General features: G+C 51.0%; 1 protein-coding gene and 2 non-coding genes across 3 annotated transcripts; all 3 read right to left on the reverse strand.

Annotated features, from left to right (window-relative positions):
- Window positions 1-1,886: 1,886 nt before the first annotated feature.
- On the reverse strand, window positions 1,887-1,957 carry TRNAG-GCC (transfer RNA glycine (anticodon GCC)). The gene has a single exon. It is a non-coding gene; the product is annotated as a tRNA-Gly (tRNA).
- Window positions 1,958-3,921: 1,964 nt separating this feature from the next.
- Window positions 3,922-4,041, reverse strand: LOC123072177 (U5 spliceosomal RNA). The gene has a single exon (XR_006434880.1). It is a non-coding gene; the product is annotated as a U5 spliceosomal RNA (small nuclear RNA).
- Window positions 4,042-13,566: 9,525 nt separating this feature from the next.
- LOC123069388 (protein MIZU-KUSSEI 1) lies at window positions 13,567-15,110 on the reverse strand. The gene has a single exon (XM_044492238.1). It carries the CDS (start codon window positions 14,783-14,785, stop codon window positions 13,883-13,885), a length of 903 nt encoding a protein of 300 aa, XP_044348173.1. The 5' UTR covers window positions 14,786-15,110; the 3' UTR covers window positions 13,567-13,882.
- Window positions 15,111-17,205: the final 2,095 nt, after the last annotated feature.

The raw sequence follows: 17,205 nt of genomic DNA on the forward strand, positions 1-17,205 counted from the left end.
TCTGCATAGGATTTCGGTGTTGAGCATATTTTGTCTTTGCTATCTCAATATAAGCCATACCTAGTGAAAACAACCATAAATTAGCAATGCTTGCAACAAACATGCAGGTTCATCATATTGTGATCTACAAACCAATTTCATAGAAGTTGATTAGCTATGTTGGTTTACAAGCTAGAACAAAAAATTGCTAACCAACAATGGATGGGTGTTTTGACTCACCAACATTTAGATTTGTACTTTTTTTGGCACTTGGAGGCAAAAACAAAATTACAGTCCAGAAGCATCTTTATTGCATTATAGATGCTACAAAACTAATAAACACTAATGTGCTAACTAAGAAACACTAATGTGCTATCGTGAAAACATATCTAAACCTAGATGGAAGCAACAAGATTTTGAAATCAAGTCGAACACTCGCATTACCGCCAATATTGGGAATTTTCAATCCCATCAGATTATTGTGATATGCACAAAAAATTAACCAAAATTTGTAGATGACACAACGCTCCATTACACATCAGATATAACATATATACGCTCAGCAAAATTCATCGAAGCAAACACTACATCTAAAAGTAACACAAAACAAAACAATTGATTAAAAATGAATCAAAGAAGAGATGAACCATAGTTCGGGTGAGTACAAACCAGGGGGTGACGCCTGTGATGCATGTGTAGCTTCTTTGCCGCCTCAAAACGGTGCATCAACACAAGAAGGGGATTGTGATGGGTATGGCCTGGTGGGCGATCGAGGCGGCGATGGGGGTTACCAGTCCAGTGATAAGAGCAATGCTTGGTGCAGTAGACAGGGGGTCGGACGCAGCAGTGACGCCCGAGTAATGGTAACCGTGGTGGAGCTGATGGTGCGGACGTAGCCGTCGTGGTGTGTGAGCTCGGCGAGCTCAGGAATGGGCTCACCCGTGCGTTGGGAGGCGGGAGGTGGGTCGGGGAGGCAAGATTTACTCACGATGGATAGAGCAACACGTGAGATTTCAACGAGAGTTACTAGGAAAGGATTAAGTCATGCGATTAATTGACGGATAGAAAATCATATATATTTTTTCTTTTTGTGAGAGGCACGGCCTACCTCTCGCATAAGCACATCTGTGCATCCACGAGAAGTAATTCCGTCCCTCTCTTGGCAAGAAAAAAGAAAATGCATTTATATACTCCCTTCATTTCTAAATATATAAGTCTTTTTAAAGATTTCGTTATGGACTACGGAGCAATATGAGTGAATCTACATTCTAAAATCCATCTATATCGTAGGGAAAACGTTTGTCTATATACAGTCGTATGTAGTCCAAATTAAAATCTTTAAAAGAACTTATATTTAGTAATGGAGTACATACTCCCGGCGGATGCTTGTACACGACGATCTTGAATTCTTCATGTGCCCAGGCAAACCCTTTCCTGGTGTTCCAGCTCCAGAGCAGCCGGGTGGTGGAAGCCCTGTCGGGGCGGATCGAGCTGCCTTCACCGAAGGAGATGATGTAAACTTCATTACTCAACCTGGTTGCATCGTAGTTCGAGTACAAGGACTGGCCGGCGGAGCGGTGCTGGCGGGAGAGGATCGAGGAGTGGAGGAAGGCGATCCACGTCGCGGCGAGAGGCAGGGTGTGGCGAGCTACCGGGACGAGCACTGCTGGTGCTGAACCAAGCGCACCATGATCTCACCAAGTACCTCTGATATTTACTCCCTCCATTCCTAGATTCATTTGTTTTGCTCCCCATGTAGTCCATTTAGTGCTGGATTGCGCTTCGTTTCTTCATAGTACGCACTACATGCGCACGTTGCATGTGCCCGTGATGAAGTGCAAAAGAAAGCAGAATTCATGTGACATACAGAGAGAAGACGTCATAATAATTAAGAAAAAGAAAAAGAATGCACCAGCCGAGAATCGAACCCGGGTCTGTACCGTGGCAGGGTACTATTCTACCACTAGACCACTGGTGCTGCTATGTGCCATTTCTTTAGACAGTATAATAATCGCAGACCTAGGCCAATGGTGCTTCTGTGATGTAATTATTTTATCAGTATAGGTAGACCATGTAAGAACATACTCTATGATGCAATGAAGAGTTATGGATTTTGCAGCTCCTAGCTAGAAATGGGGGCGGAACTCCGGCCTGTCTGTCCATGCGCTCGTCTACTATCTTAATTCAACCATCCCTGGCATCATTGTCCAAGATTTCAAGTCTCAATACCTCGTGTAAGCGAACCTTTCTTTGAAATCGACCGGTTTTCATTTCTTTTGATGGATGCTAAAATTATCAAAGAATCTCCATAAAAGGAGGCAAACCTGAGTGGCCTTATAAAATATGTGTACCCTGAATCTGTACTCCATAATGTTACTTACTTGAAGTTTCTCTTGTCTGCACTTCTGAATAAATATAATATGTAAGTTGTGGGCTCTCTGGCTTTGTAGGCATCTCTGTTACAGGGACGCATTAGATAATTAGTTCTATATATGATATTGTCATTATTTGTCTGCCAAATAACTGAGCTGTTGCAGACAGTCTTTATATTGCCGCTGACATAGACAGCCTTTGCCCAATTAACCAATATAGGCAGATTTGTCTATTATGCGGGCACCACTATTTATTTTGTAACTTCTTGGCACAATGTGCTCCTGTCTGAAGCTTGATTTCTGTAAGAACTCATTTTGCTTACTTCCTACTACTTTCCCAGTGTCACATGTTATGCCAATGACTAAATATGATTATACTCTTGGGAACTGATCTGCAAAAACCACGTTGTAGAGTGAAGTCCATGCTTTGACATTTACTGATCTATTACAAGAATTGGGTGGAAACTCACACATGCAGCATAGTTAGGCGACTCAAATACAAATGGGTGATGACAAGTGAGATCACATTCTAGTTGACAACTTTAAGCCTTTGCCGGTTTCAGGTTAGTCCCTACATCAGCAGAATGAGGCTTGGACTTTCAGATATTGGAATCCTGCTAATGTCATTACAAACTCTGTGATTTACTATCTAGTTGCCTTTCAGATCAAGCAAGTCCTCTGTGCAATCCAGATATGTATCCGAGAAAACCGGTGTATCTTCTATGGCGCGACGAAACGACGTTCCAAGCGCGATCTGACTTCGATCCCTATTTCTTTCACAGGTGTAACTTTTACGGAGGGGTTTTAGCAGAAATACTAGTACGTTCCAAGCGCGGCCTTGAGCGGATCGTAGGAGACGCTAATGTATAGGCTGAAACATCTCTAGTACTACTGTGGATGATGGAATGAAGATTATGTTCCTTGGACAGAAGCAGATGTTGTCACATGAGTTCTATGTGCAAGAATTACATAGTATCTAGGCACAGAGGAACCAGATCATCAAAGATTATGAACTGACACATACTAGTAAGCTGGTGGTGGGCCCCAAACCGGGCAAAACACAGAAGGAAAGAGAGTAAAGTTTCAACTAGAACAGAAGGGAAAATAAGAGAACAGTGAGCAGAGCAAAATCTGTTCTTGAATTGCCCTCATCATTGCAGAAGTTCATTCCGCATTGTGCTTACCAAAATTGTCGGAGGACACCATCGAGAACGTTGTTTGTTAGCCAAGGAGACACCAACCAGTATCTCAGCCAAATCAAAAGAATCCTCTAAAAGAAGCTAAATCGAAAGAAAAGGAAATTATGTGAAAGCACAGCACACATAAGAAACAAGTAAACCCGCTGTCGTCGTTCAATAATATTACAAATTAGCAAAAAAAAACTAAATATGATAGAACCAAACATTAGATACTATAAAAAAACTCAATCATCAAGAGTCACATTATTGGAAGCAGGCTGTGAGATATAACCAAAATGAAGAGTTAGGAATCCCAACACAAACTTGAGAGAACAGTTTAACAAATGAATCATTCTGATGAAACTCAAAATTTTCTGAATTTGATTTGTGGGACCCTCCTCAGAAGAGGAAAGACCCTTTAAAAATTAGCGTATGCTGTTTACTGTGGCATGCACACGGTATTCTTTAGTAAAAGGCGAAAGAATAGTTCGCTTTGTGCTCACCACGCAGCTGCGTCCCTTTCACAGTCTGCCCTGCCTGCTCTCTTATACTCTCGCTGGCCACCCATTCTCCCACGACTAGCGATGTGGACTAAAAAGAGCGCTCCTACAGCCTCCCCTCCCCCTGGCAGGCAGCTGGAGTCGATGCCTCAGCAATTGCCAGGCCCAATACTGGATGAGCCTGGGCCTGGCCCTGATTCAACAACAGAGACTCGCGTGTTGCGTCTTCTCTGTTTTTCTTGCTTCTCCCGGCGGTGGTCACCGATGGGAGTACGCTCACGTGGCGAACACACATGGTTTACTACGAATGCCGCATCCCGTGGAGACCAATTGCCTGCTGTTATTCATATCCCGGTATTTTTCTAAAATGAAATGCTTCCTCCATTCCTAAATATTTGTCTTTATAGAGATTTCAACAAGTGACTATATACGTATGAAGCAAAATGAGTGAATCTATACTCTAAAATATGTCTATACATTCGTATGTGGTAGTCCATTTGAAATCTCTAAAAAGACAAATATTTAGAAACGGGGGAGTATATAATAGTACACTTTGCTGGTCTGCATGTTGATCAAGGCGGGAGAGAGGGACGCATCTCACATCACATCGTGTCACATGTGGATGTGGTGGCAGAAAATGGACTTGTGGAGAGACGCACAGAGACCTACCTCCTCCCGGTCACGTCGCTCACACAGTGCATGTATATGTATGTATGTATGCAGTGTACTACTACTAGGAGTACATGCACATGCACACCGATGCCACCCCTTGAGTCTTGACTCGTCGAGGGTCACGAAGAACAGTAGATAGACAATCCAATCCAATCCCCGTTCTCATCATCATGCTCGCACCCCTTCGCCACCTCATGGCTCGCAACTTGGCAAAAGAGCTACTCCGTGTCCATGGTGATGGGATACCACCACTCCAAATCACATATTTCTTGTGCAAAGCATAGTGCTCAAGATGCAAGCCTCACTAAGTAGTCCCATGTTCCTGGAGCGGTCCGCTGTCCCAGCATTGATCGATGCTACGATCTCGGCACAATCAGTCTCCACGAGTAGCGGCGCTTGGGACCAGTGCAGGGCTAGCCTAAGCCCCTCCTCGCACGCCGCTAGCTCAGCTTCCAGAGGTCCATGGCAGTTGAACAACCATCTACATGCAGCAAAGATTATCTGTCCTTCGTGGTCACGTAAAATCATACCTGCGCCCGCTTCGCCCTCTGCTGCGACGTAAGAGCCATCAAAGTCCTGCTGGAGGTGGCACCCATGTGACATCAGGAAGTAAACGGCCTGTCATATGAGTACTCGGTGTGATACATCCACTCAGGTCAGCCGGGAATTTTCCTTTAGTGATGTCCGCCTGCGGGTAGTGCTTGATCATGAGCAGATAGTCCACGTATCCACACAGAAATTGTTTAGATGCTTCAATCGGAATCATTGGCTTATCATGGGTCAGTTCATTATGCACATGCCACACACGCCAGAATACCATGATAACTAACATGCGTTGTGTGTCATTCAGCTCTTGGAGGAGCATTAGCAGCCAGTCCGGTTCAGAATTTCTGAGTGCATCATCAGGCGGAAGATTCCAGACGTTTTCCATTTCATTCCAAAGGTTACGAGCATGGGGGCATCGGATGAGTGCATGATGGGCAGTTTCATTCTCTTGCCCGCAAATCGTGCACACACTAGCTGTCTCCATATGCCTTCGATGCTTGTTTGCCCGGGTGGCTAGCGCCTCATGAACAACTTTCCATGCGAAGATGCAAACTTTCGGTGGAGCTCCACAATTCCATAGCAGTTTCCAAGCCGGTCTAGTACCATCAGGTCTGGTGCTCGAGTCACCAACACCTTGCTGGGCAATGATTTCGTCCCGTGACATATTGTACGCGGAGCGGACTGAGAAGCGACCATGCTTGTCCGGTTGCCATGCAATTGCATCATCTACCATCCGGCTAGAGAGTTTGATTTTCAGTATTTCCGCGACGTCCATTGCGAAGAAATGCTGCCGGAGAAGAGTTACATTCCAGGTCCCGTCAGCATTCAAAAGATCAGCGACCCACTTCAATCTACACCGGCGTTTTTGTGTGATCGGTTTAAAAGGTGCCCCCCTTGGAATCCAGGGGTCACGCCAAATGCGAATGTTTGCCCCATTTCCGACACGCCAGATGTATCCTTTCTTTACCAGTTCGAGGCCGTGTTCAATGGCATGCCATGTAGTCGACCCATTCCCTGTGAAAACTGTATCAGTGATGTTGCCAGAGGGATAAAACTTGGCTCGGAGGACCTGTGCACAAAGACTGTCCGGAAACTCAATAAGTCGCCATGCTTGCCTTGCTAACAAGGCCTGGTTAAATAATCTAAGATCTTTAAATCCCATACCGCCTCTTCCTTTCGGACATAGCATGCTGTCCCAACTGACCCAATGAGTTTTGCGCTTGCCCTTTTCTGCACCCCACGTCCCCACCAGAAGCGACGAATCATCTTTGTTAACTCCTCACACAGGCCATCAGGTACCTTGAACACACTCATGATATAGACCGGGAGAGCTTGCGCAACCGCTTTAATTTTTATCTCCTTCCCTGCCATGGACAGTTGATTATCACCACACTCCATCAGACTTTTTGCTAATTTCTCCTGTAGGCTTTTTAGCTTCCCTTTACTCATTCTGCCATCTGGGTTAGGGAGGCCGAGATATCTAGCTTCAAAGGTAGTTTGCGTGACCTGAAGAGTGATTTTAATGCTCTCTTGGGTTCCCTGCTGACACGCTGGGCTGAACAAGATTGAACACTTGTTTGGATTGATCATTTGCCCTGTTCCCTTAGCATACACATCCAGAATGTGCTTCACTCTTTCTGCCTGCCCCAGCTCTGCCTTGAAGAACAACAAGGTGTCGTCTGCGAATAGCAAATGGGAAATTTCCGGTGCTCTTCGGCAGACTCTCAGCGGAGTGATTGTACCCTGGGTCACTTCCCGTTCCAACAGAGCAGAGAGGCCATCAGCGACAAAAAGGAACAGAAAAGGGGATAGTGGATCACCTTGGCGAAGACCTCTTGTTGGGAGAAACGAATCAAGCAGGGTTCCATTGAATTTTACCGAATAGCTCACCGAGGTCACACAGGACATTACCCAATCTACCCATCGGGGAGCGAAACCCAGACTCTGCATCGTTCTTTTAAGAAATTCCCAATCAACTCTGTCGTACACCTTTGATAGATCTAGTTTATACGCACAAAAAGATTCATGTTCCTTTTTGCAATGCTCAATTGCATGAAAGCACTCAAATGCCACTAACGCATTATCAGTTATCATACGCCCGGGGACGAAGGCACTTTGATTTAAGGAGATTATCTCCCCAAGCAAAGGGCGTAACCTGTTCACCAAGCATTTGGCCACTATTTTGTACAGCACCGAGCACAAACTAATGGGTCGGAACTCCTTCAGTGTCTCCGGCTGATCAGACTTTGGGATCAACACAATAGCAGTGGCATTCGTTTCTGACGGCATGTGTCCAGTAACAAAGAAGAGCCTAACCGCGGCAACAACCGTATCCTTTAAGACAGCCCAGTTTCTTTGATAGAACCGCGCTGGAAACCCGTCCGGCCCTGGAGCTTTTAGGGGTCCTATTTGAAACAACGCATCCGCAATTTCTTTCTCCGAGAAATCTTTGCAAAGTGACTCGTTCATTTCAGCCGTTACTTTTTCCTCTATAAGACCAACAATCTGATCTGCATTTAACGATGGGTCACGGGTGAACAATTCCTTGCAAAAGGACGAGGCCATCAGCTCCATAACCGACGGTGTAGACTGCCAAACTCCATCATCATCTTTCAGTTTTTGGATTTTATTCTTACGTGCTCTCCAAACAGATCTATTGTGAAAGAACTTAGTATTTCGGTCCCCCTCCTTTAGCCAAACAACCCGCGATCGTTGCAGCCATAGGAGTTCTTCCTTATAGAGTAGTTCATTCATGCAGTCAGAGAGTCTTCTGATTTCATGCTGGTCACCATTGGATTGCAGCAGCTGGTCCCGTCTTCTACGTGTCTTTTCAAGCTCTCGCATGACACTGCCAAATCTTCTTCTGCTCCATCCTTGCAAATGTTCCATTACAGCATTCAGTCCAGCTGTAACCGACGCAAGGTTGCCACTGGTATGTGTGGCAGCCCATGCTTTTTCAATTAGTTCTGGTAATTCCCCCGCACGCTCCCAAAAGACCTCATATTGACTTGATCGTCGGCGTCTCGGAATAGCCTCCTCTCTCTGCATATGAACAAGGATCGGAAGGTGATCAGAACATGGCGACACCAAGTGTACCACATGCGCATCTGAAAAAATATCCCGCCACCGATCATCAGCTAGGGCTCTGTCCAGCCTAACTTTAACATTTGCTCTACCTATCCTTTTATTGTCATAGGTGAAAGGAGCACCTTTAAATCCTAGATCATGAAGCTCACAGTCTTGCACCACTTCACGGAACGCGGCAATCTGGCCGGCCGGCCGGCCGCGGGGTAGTAGACAAATGTTCGCATTGCCAGAGTGCATCCATGGAAGATCACTGGTAGCACACAAATCAGATAATATGGACCACATGCGATGCCGGTTTTCAGTGCGTGGTTCTCCATACACACAAGTAAGATGCCAGGGAGGGTCAGACGGAGTCGCACGTACATGAGCATCAATCACTCTATCATTTGTATCCTTGATCTCGACTGACATCTGATCGTTCCAAAACAAAGCTAACCCACCACTCTGACCATTGCTATCGACACCCGGCCCCATTTTTATACTGACATTTGTTTTTGCTTTTTTGCTCGGCTGTATGCTTGCATTATTTGTACGCTTTGACGCTGTGCAGGCTGATCGGGCGACAGAGGGGCCGGCATGTCACATCACCTCGTGCTGCATGCAGCGGTAGAAATAGACTGGTAGAGAGACGTACAGAGACCTACCTCACGACCAGTGTATGCAGTGTACGAGTAGTATGTACTACGTAGTACACCAGTACATGCAGATGCAGTGCTGCATCTCATCTCACCGTGATTTTTCGAGGCAATCGTCCAATCCACCCCTCTCATCGATCATCCTCGCCATCATGGCATCATCACAAGTACTACCACTTTGGTGGCACCTCACTCCCAATCTCGCAAAGCGCAACAGCGCCGTGAGTCGACTGTGATGATGGCCGTAATGATGGGATCCCACCGCCCCAGATCACACGATCCAGTGACCGGTGACGGCGAGCGACACACACCGGCCGGCGGCATAAAAACTTCAGACGGATGGATGGATCGATCCTGCTGAGGTCCCTGCGTGCAAAGCAAGCAGATGGTGATCCTTTGTACGTATCGTTTTCTATCTTCTGCTGCTGCTGGGCTGCGTGGATCCGTTGGCACTGTCGCCGGCTGGCGCATAGGGATCCCGGAATTCTGCAGGTGCAGCCATGCACTGTGCGGGCGATGTGCGACGGTACCGGGCGAGTGATGGGCGGCTTCTGCCCTGCAGCAGCGCAGTGCTGTGCTGCCTCGGGATGGCCAAATGCGACTAGGCAGTAGCGATAGGCACTAGTACGTAGGGATAGAGGCTAGGCTAGGCATGCATCCATGTCGAGTGCCCCTCGGCGCAGGGACCACGGCCCGTGTCGTCTTTGTGTCACCCGCAACCACCAGCCCGCTCTCGCCCCGGCAGCTTCCACCACTCCACATGCCATTCCATTCAAGGACCGACGTACTCCATGCTTTGCCTTTGTTTCTTGATCCATGGTTTCTCAAGCATTGGTGCCTAGCTTTGATCGCGTGTCCCGTTATTCTTGTACAGTGTACACAATGTGATCACATGGGACATACATAATGTCACCACATGAGAATGTCTTGCAACAAAGACTCCACAAGAAGTAAAAACTAGAGTTTTCACTTCAACAGAATTTTGTGCCGCGCAAAAACTCCGTCCACCATCGTATTCTGTAGTCGCCAAGGCAACACTGAAGAAAGAGATGAGTTGTCGTCATACCCAAATCTGAAGAGGCACCTTTGCATACAAGGATGATTTTCAAGCCAATGAACCGGACCGCCGCAAATGACTTTGTGGCACGTCAGCCGGGGTTCTTCATCACCGGAGCGCCGTCAACTTCATCCGACGCGGTCGAAGAAAAGGAACGCTGCTGTTTGTCGCCATCCACACACCTCACTGCAAGACACCAAACACAACCACAACAGACAACGCCAATGCATCCAAGAGAGTGTTGTGCGTCAACCATCGGACACAAATCTCATCAGATTTGAAAGACCGGTAAGAAGACCGAGCCACCGGCTCCTCGGTGCCATCCATTAGAACGTCACATATATGGAGAAATTAGCAGAAGCAGATTATTCCGACACGGCGCCGTCTCCACCATTGATGCAACATCTCTAACAGAAAACTATGCCTAACCTATCTTCCTACCGAAGAATAAGAGCATCTCCAGCCGCGCCCCCAACAGGCCCTTCCCAGGCGATTTTGCCGCGCCGGCGTCGAAAAAACGGCCCAGTCGCGCTCCAGAAGCCTGTTTTTCGCCGGCTCGGGGCGAAACGGGTGCCGGCGGATTCAGGCCGAACCCGGCTTCCTGGGGGGTGCCTGGGGCGCCGTCTCAAGCGAAAAGGGCCCGTGGGTCCGCCCTGTCGGCGAGGCGAGCGCCTGTTCCCGCCGTTTTTTCCCGCGTTTTCCCCATTTCCCTCCCGTAGTCTTCCCTCCTCCCGCCAAACTCCCTCCCGCTCGCCTCCCTCCCAGCCGGCCGCCATGCCACCGAAGAAGTACGTCGCCCCCCGCGCGGCGGCAACCGCGACCGCCTCCGTCGCCCAGCCGAAGTAGAGAAAGCTGAGGGCGCCGCCGACCAAGCCACCGGGCATGACAAACGCCGAGTGAAGGGCGGAAGTTCAGCGGCGGGAGGCTGTCACCGCCGACCGGCGGAACAGGGCCATCGCGAAGAAGGCCCGCGACAAGCGGCGCGCACGGCTGCGGCTGCCTCGGCGGACCAAATCGAAGCCGAGGCGGCTCGCGCGGGGATGATGAATCCACCTGGAAGCCACGCCCAGTACGCGCCCTGGGGTCAGCAAGGCGTCGGCTCTCCGCAACCATGGGCATCGCCCTCGCCGGGCTACGCCGACGGTGACGCGCACGGTGGGTTCAACCCAAACGTCACCTTCCCCCATGGATACCCGGTCCAGCGCACGCCCTCACCCGCCTTCGTCGGCGTGCAGTACCCTCCATACAACTACTCGCCGCCCGCCTATGCTTCATCCCCGACGCTCGCGCTTCGCCGTGGCCCGCTGCCCTACTCGCACCTGGGTCAGGACAGGCGAGCCGCGCATCAAGTGGGCATCCAAGGAGGAGGAATGCCTCGCCGAAGCATGTAAAGTCATCTGCCTCGACCCGACGACCGGCACGAACCAGAGCGTCGACACGTACTGGGACCGCATCAAGGCCGAGTTCGACGAGCGCAAGCTCGTCGACCCCTACTTCAAAGGCGTCTACATGCAGCGCGGCTCCAAGGCGATGGCGAACCATTGGGGGCGTATCCAGGGGGCGTGCAACAAATGGCATGGGGTCGCCGAGGAGGCTGCGGCTCGCTCGGAGAGCGGCGCCAGCGTCGAGGATCAGGTATGCCACACCAGCCTCCCGCCTCTCTTCGCCGTGTACGCGCGCCAACTGTTTGTCCCTCCGCGCAGTTGTTGCGCATGTTCACCCTGTACCGGTGGAGCAACAGCGACGCCGAATTCAAGTACCTCCACGTCTACAAGCGCATTGACAAGTGCGAGAAGTGGGCGGAAGTCCGGCGCACCCTCGACAAGGCCAAGGAGACCTACAAGCCGGACGCGCCGACTCCTGGCGCATCGGAAGGGCGGCCGGACGGCAACAAAGTTACCAAGAAGGGGAAATACGCCGACGCGGCCACCGCTCGAGTGCAGGAGTCCATCGAGCACTGCCTCGCCGACGCGCAGGCCCGGGCCGTCCTTCGTGAAGAGAAGACCGAGGCGCGGTGGTCGGCGTTGATGTCGAGCAGCGCCGTCAAGCTCGATCTGCTCCGGACGAACGTCGCCGCGAAGAAGAGAAACACCAACCTGGCTTTCCTGCTGGGTGGGGCGGACATGCTCCAGAGCACCGACGAGACGGTCAAGGCCTCATCCTGAACCAGCTTCCTTCGACAAGGCCGTCGACGTCGACGCCGACGCCAAGCCCGCGTGACGACGCCCAGCACCACCGAAGCCGCGCCGACGCCGCCCAGCGCAGAGGCTGCTCCGACACCGCCAAGCCCGCGCACTCCAACTCTGCCGATGCCTGGGGCAGAGCCCGCCGAGTGATGCGCACGCGAACTTCTGCCACTCTATTTTTTGTACGCCGAACTGTGGCTTGCGATCGCCCGACTTGTGACGCCTTTTGTGAGCGAAAACGACCAAGTTTAAATTTTTCGCGTCCTAAGGCCGGCGCCTGGGGGTGTGACTGGGAGCTAGGTCGCCCCAGGGGCCGAACTAGCGCCGGTGCACCCTAGACCGTCCTTTTTTAGCGCCTTAGGAGGTCGAACGGCTAGAGATGCTCTAACTGCCAGGGTCCGCGTCCGCTCCCGTGGCTGGAGCGACAGACGGAGAGGAAGAGGACCCACGGCGTCGCTGGTGGTGAGAGAAGGCAGAAGATCGCCTTCGATCGCCTCACTGGAGCGGTTTTCATGAAAGCGAACGAAGAGGTTCACTCTCCCGGTCTCCCCGTCTCCCGATATTCGTATTGTGTGTGTGTTTTGTTTTGGCTATTTTTGCAAATGGGTTTTTAACCTTGTTTTTTTTCAAATGATTTGGAGCAGTTTTTTTGTTTTTGTTTTTGAGCGATGCATGAGCAGGTGATTGGTAATCGAATGGACAGGACGCACAGTAAACAAACGGGGCGGCAAAAGAGAGTAAAGGAAAAGGCTGAATGCTAGAGCGAGGGCGGCCCACCACAAAGTGGTAAAATTTGAGTCTTTTGAGAAGGGTGGAGAAAACTTGTTCCTACCAGTACGTACGTACCTCTCCTTTTTTTTTGCATGGACGTAAGTACCTGTCTATCAGTCCACAACGTGACGTGTTTTCACATTCTGCACCCCTGACAGCCGGCCGATGGTATATGAACAAGGGCATTTACAATCATAATAGACAAATTTGACCTCTCGAGGGTTCACAGTTATGATAATCTTTTTACATGAAGACAATGGATCACCAAACAGCCACTATGGTCGTCAGAATGAACCACCACCGATGCGCCGCCCCTCTATCAAAGTCGGTTTGACCTTGTCAATAAACTAGCCAAGACGTGTTCATGCACGTGTCCTAAAGGACTAGCATCCCGAAAACGCCCTTGAATCCATTTGAAGGGTTTGAATGTCATGTCCATTTGAATCTTATTGAATTTTGATTTTGATTGCATCAAGGAAAAACCATAGAGATTTTATGAAACATATAAGAAATTCGGAGTTCCTAATAAAATATTTGAATCAAAGAGGCCCAAAGATACAAAATGAAGGACAAAACTACAAGATACCCGAATGATAATACTATTTTATTGATGATCGCAACATGCGTGGTACTACTGGTAGAGCTACTACCACTCCAGTTCAGTTGTCCGGAGTCCATCCAAACTATTCGTCTCAATCTACAGAATCATTACACCCAACACTAGCAAATGACTCCCCTGCTTGCTAAACAACAAAACGTAGTATTTGGTTCCCACCCCCGTTTACGCTTCCAACGAGCGTAAACGCCCCCTGAAGCCTAACCCGTTTCCACCAACCGAATGCACAAAGCCGAAAGAAACGCTAGTTGACCGACGACCATCCACCTGCCGTGCCGGCCGATCAGACTCTGAGGAGGTAGACGCTGAGCTCGGGCCCGCCATTGATGCCGGAGCCGGAGCTGCTGCTGTCGGGGTTCATCATGTAGAAGGCCTCCGAGTCGCGGGACCCCACCACCCGCTCGAACCGGGCGCGCATGTACATCACGTCGCCCTCCCCGCCGCCGCAGCTCGCCGCGGGGATCACCCCGGCGCCCATCGACACCGGCTCCAGCGCGCGGAGCACGCGCCAGTCCGCGGCCCCGCACTCGCGCCGCACCGCGTACCCGCAGCTCTTCCCGTTCACGTACGCGCGCCACACCGTCTCCTCCACCAGCTTCCTCCCGCCCCCGTCGCCGCCCCCGGTGGCGGCCTTGGCGCGCTCGCACTCGAGGGCGATGCGCACCAGGCCGGACGCCATCTCGCGCACCAGGGCCCCCGTGGGCGCGGCCAGCTCCAGCAGCAGCGCCGGGCACGCGCGCGGGTCCGTCTGGAACGCCAGGTGCACGTGGCCGCGCCGGTGGCCGTAGAGCGTGCCGGTGAGCCGCGCGCCGAGCCCCACCTGCCGCCGCCGCCCCGACACGGCCGCCGACAGCGCCGACCGCAGCCGCGCCACCGCCGTCCGGACCTTCCTCCTCTGCTGCTGCTTCTCCTGCGCTGGCGCGGCGGTCCCCGTCACCGGCTTCTTGGGAGGGGACACGAAGTCCTCGGAGTGGAAGGAGGGGCAGGCGGACGAGAAGGCCATGGCGCGCTCGTCCTCCTCCTCCTCCTCCTCGGCCTCCGAGCCCCTCACATACCCCTCGTCCCCGCTGGCCGCGCCGGCGCCACGGCTGCCGCTCTTGCCAAGAACCGGCCACCTGAAGTGCCTCCTGGAGGACGACATCGGGTCGTTCCCGTGCGGGCCCTTCGCCGCCGCGATGGCTCTCATGGCGACCTCGAGCTCGGAGCAAGCAAGCTCTGCTTCACTAGCTACGGAGGCAGAGAGTGTTGTATCCAGTCAGTAGTGGTCTACTGCTTTGTCTCTGAAGCTAGCTAGCGGTGGTGGTTTTGTACTGGGTGGGGTGGTGAGCAGTGAGCGGAGCAGAGCCCCCGCCAAAAGCAGAAGAGGGAGAGAGAGGGAGGAGGAAGGAGAGAGAGCTTCTTGTTCTTGGCATGGACCGGAGCTCTGATCCCGGGCTTGTTTTCTTGCGAGGAAATGGTGGACAGGGACGCAGGCCGTGGCAGGCAGGAGAAATCGACGGCAGGTGAGATAATGGACGGCTCAGAAGAGATGAAGAGAGTGGCAGCCGTTAAGAAAAAAAGCAGAGTCGAGAGCAGTGAGAGTGACATGACAGGGGAGGTTTACTGGCCTCGGAGTGGGCGATTGGTTTGCTGTGGGGTTTAATTTGAGTGGCTGATGAGGCTGAAATAATGTAGTGTAAGCTTCAAGGTGTTGTGATTTTATTTTTGAGGTTAGATGTTGTCTGGTCTTTGGAGAAAGGTTAGGGCAAACAGGTGAGAAAAAAGTTTACTTAGGATTGATTAAGAGCGAACAGGTGAGAAAAAGTTTACTACTTAAGATTGTTTAAGTATGGTGGAGGTCTTTTTCTTTATGATAGAAGTTACTGTTTTTCAATCCTCTACGTCACGTGATCCCTGTGGTCAAATTCTTTTATTCAAGCATATTTTTCCAAAAATATTGTGTTCAGGCATGAGGCATAAATAACATGGAGATTACATGTCAGATGCTATGCCTCAAAATTTTCAAATCATTGTGCTACTTTTCATCTTCGACGATTGCTGTTCTGATCTTATGGGGTCTTAATACGACAATTTCTCGACTGTTTATTACAACAAGTTTTGCCAGCTCCGGCAAAAGAGGGGTTGTAGATGCTCTAACATCACAAACAAAGTGCCACCAAGACTAGATTGGGGCCACATGACTTTAATTTGAGACAACACCACCATCACGCCCGAACGATGAGGCCATAACATAAATTTAGAGCATCTATAGCTGGACTTAACAAATCTGATCCCTCAAACGCCCGGACGCGTCCGCGAGCACTGACCGGGCACCCCTTAAATAATGTAATTCACATCCGGACACCTCAATTACCATATCTCAAATCTGTACAAACTCATGCAACTACGTCGACGCACACGCATCATCCAGCTACACCATCACACTACACTAAACATGCCATCGGATTGCCAAAATTTGGCATGTTTGGCTATGGTGGAGTTCATCCACGGTTTCCCTTGCCCTTCCCGGTGCCCCTGCCGTCCTTCTTGTGGAAGTACCGGTCGAAGACACAGTACGGATCGAGCCGGATCTGTTCGTCGTCGATGTCCTGCTTCTCCTCTTTCGGCGGCAGTCCGGCCATGGCATAGACCGCCCGATTCTGCTCTCGGGCGAGGGCGCGCGTGTTCCTCCGATGCCGTTTCTTCACAATGCAGACGCGGATGATTTCCTCCTCTGGGGCCGCCCGCGCCGCCGCATCAGCCGCCTCTGCCACCGCAATTTCCGCCACGATACGGGCCTCGGCAGCCCTTATCCTCTCCTTCGCAGGGCGGGCCACCCGTTCCTGGTGGGATTCATATTCTGCCCGACCGATGATGGGGAAGGAGAGGTGTTCCGGGCCGGACTGCGAGGATCCAGCACGAGAGGACCCGGGTGCCTGGAGAGCCGACGCTATGGCGTCGCGGCGGACGGATCCGTCCGTCGGTCGGGCGCTGTCCTCCCGAGAGCGGCGGAGTGCAATGCGGACTGCCATTGCCTCCTCCAACCCACACGGGATGACACCCCAGTTGACGGATCCGGACTGGTCGGAGTCCGATCTGCTGCCTGCCATGGCGGAGAAGCCAGAAACCACCGAAGATGAGCTCGGGTGAAGGAGGGGAGTGGAGTGGTTAGGGTTTGCTTCGGAGAGCGGATGGGAACAAATATAAATGGGGTCGGGTGGGCCAGCATGGGTCGGGTCTGACATGACGGGCGTGCCCGGGCGCCCGTATATTCACCTCATATTTGGGTTGAATATGGGAGGTGCCGGTCAGCCCAGACATTCGAGGCCCGTTTGAGGCATCCGTCTGGGTCGAAAAAAACATGATCGGTCACCCGACGGCCCGCCCAAATGTATGAGATGGATTTGAGAAGTCCGCCCGTAGATGCTCTTAGTAAACAATGACCGAGAGACGAGAATCCTCTCCCATTTTATTTTTGCTAGTACAAGTTGTCTGCTCTCTCGAGAAAGGTTGGAGCAAATAGGTGAGAAAAAGTTTACTTGTGATTGTTTAGGTAAGGTGGACTTCTGTTTCATTATGATATGTAGAAGTTACTGTTTCCAACATCTACGTCACATGACCTCTATC

This window comes from Triticum aestivum, chromosome 1A, assembly GCF_018294505.1.
Source record: "Triticum aestivum cultivar Chinese Spring chromosome 1A, IWGSC CS RefSeq v2.1, whole genome shotgun sequence".
NCBI classification, from domain to species: Eukaryota; Viridiplantae; Streptophyta; class Magnoliopsida; order Poales; family Poaceae; genus Triticum; species Triticum aestivum.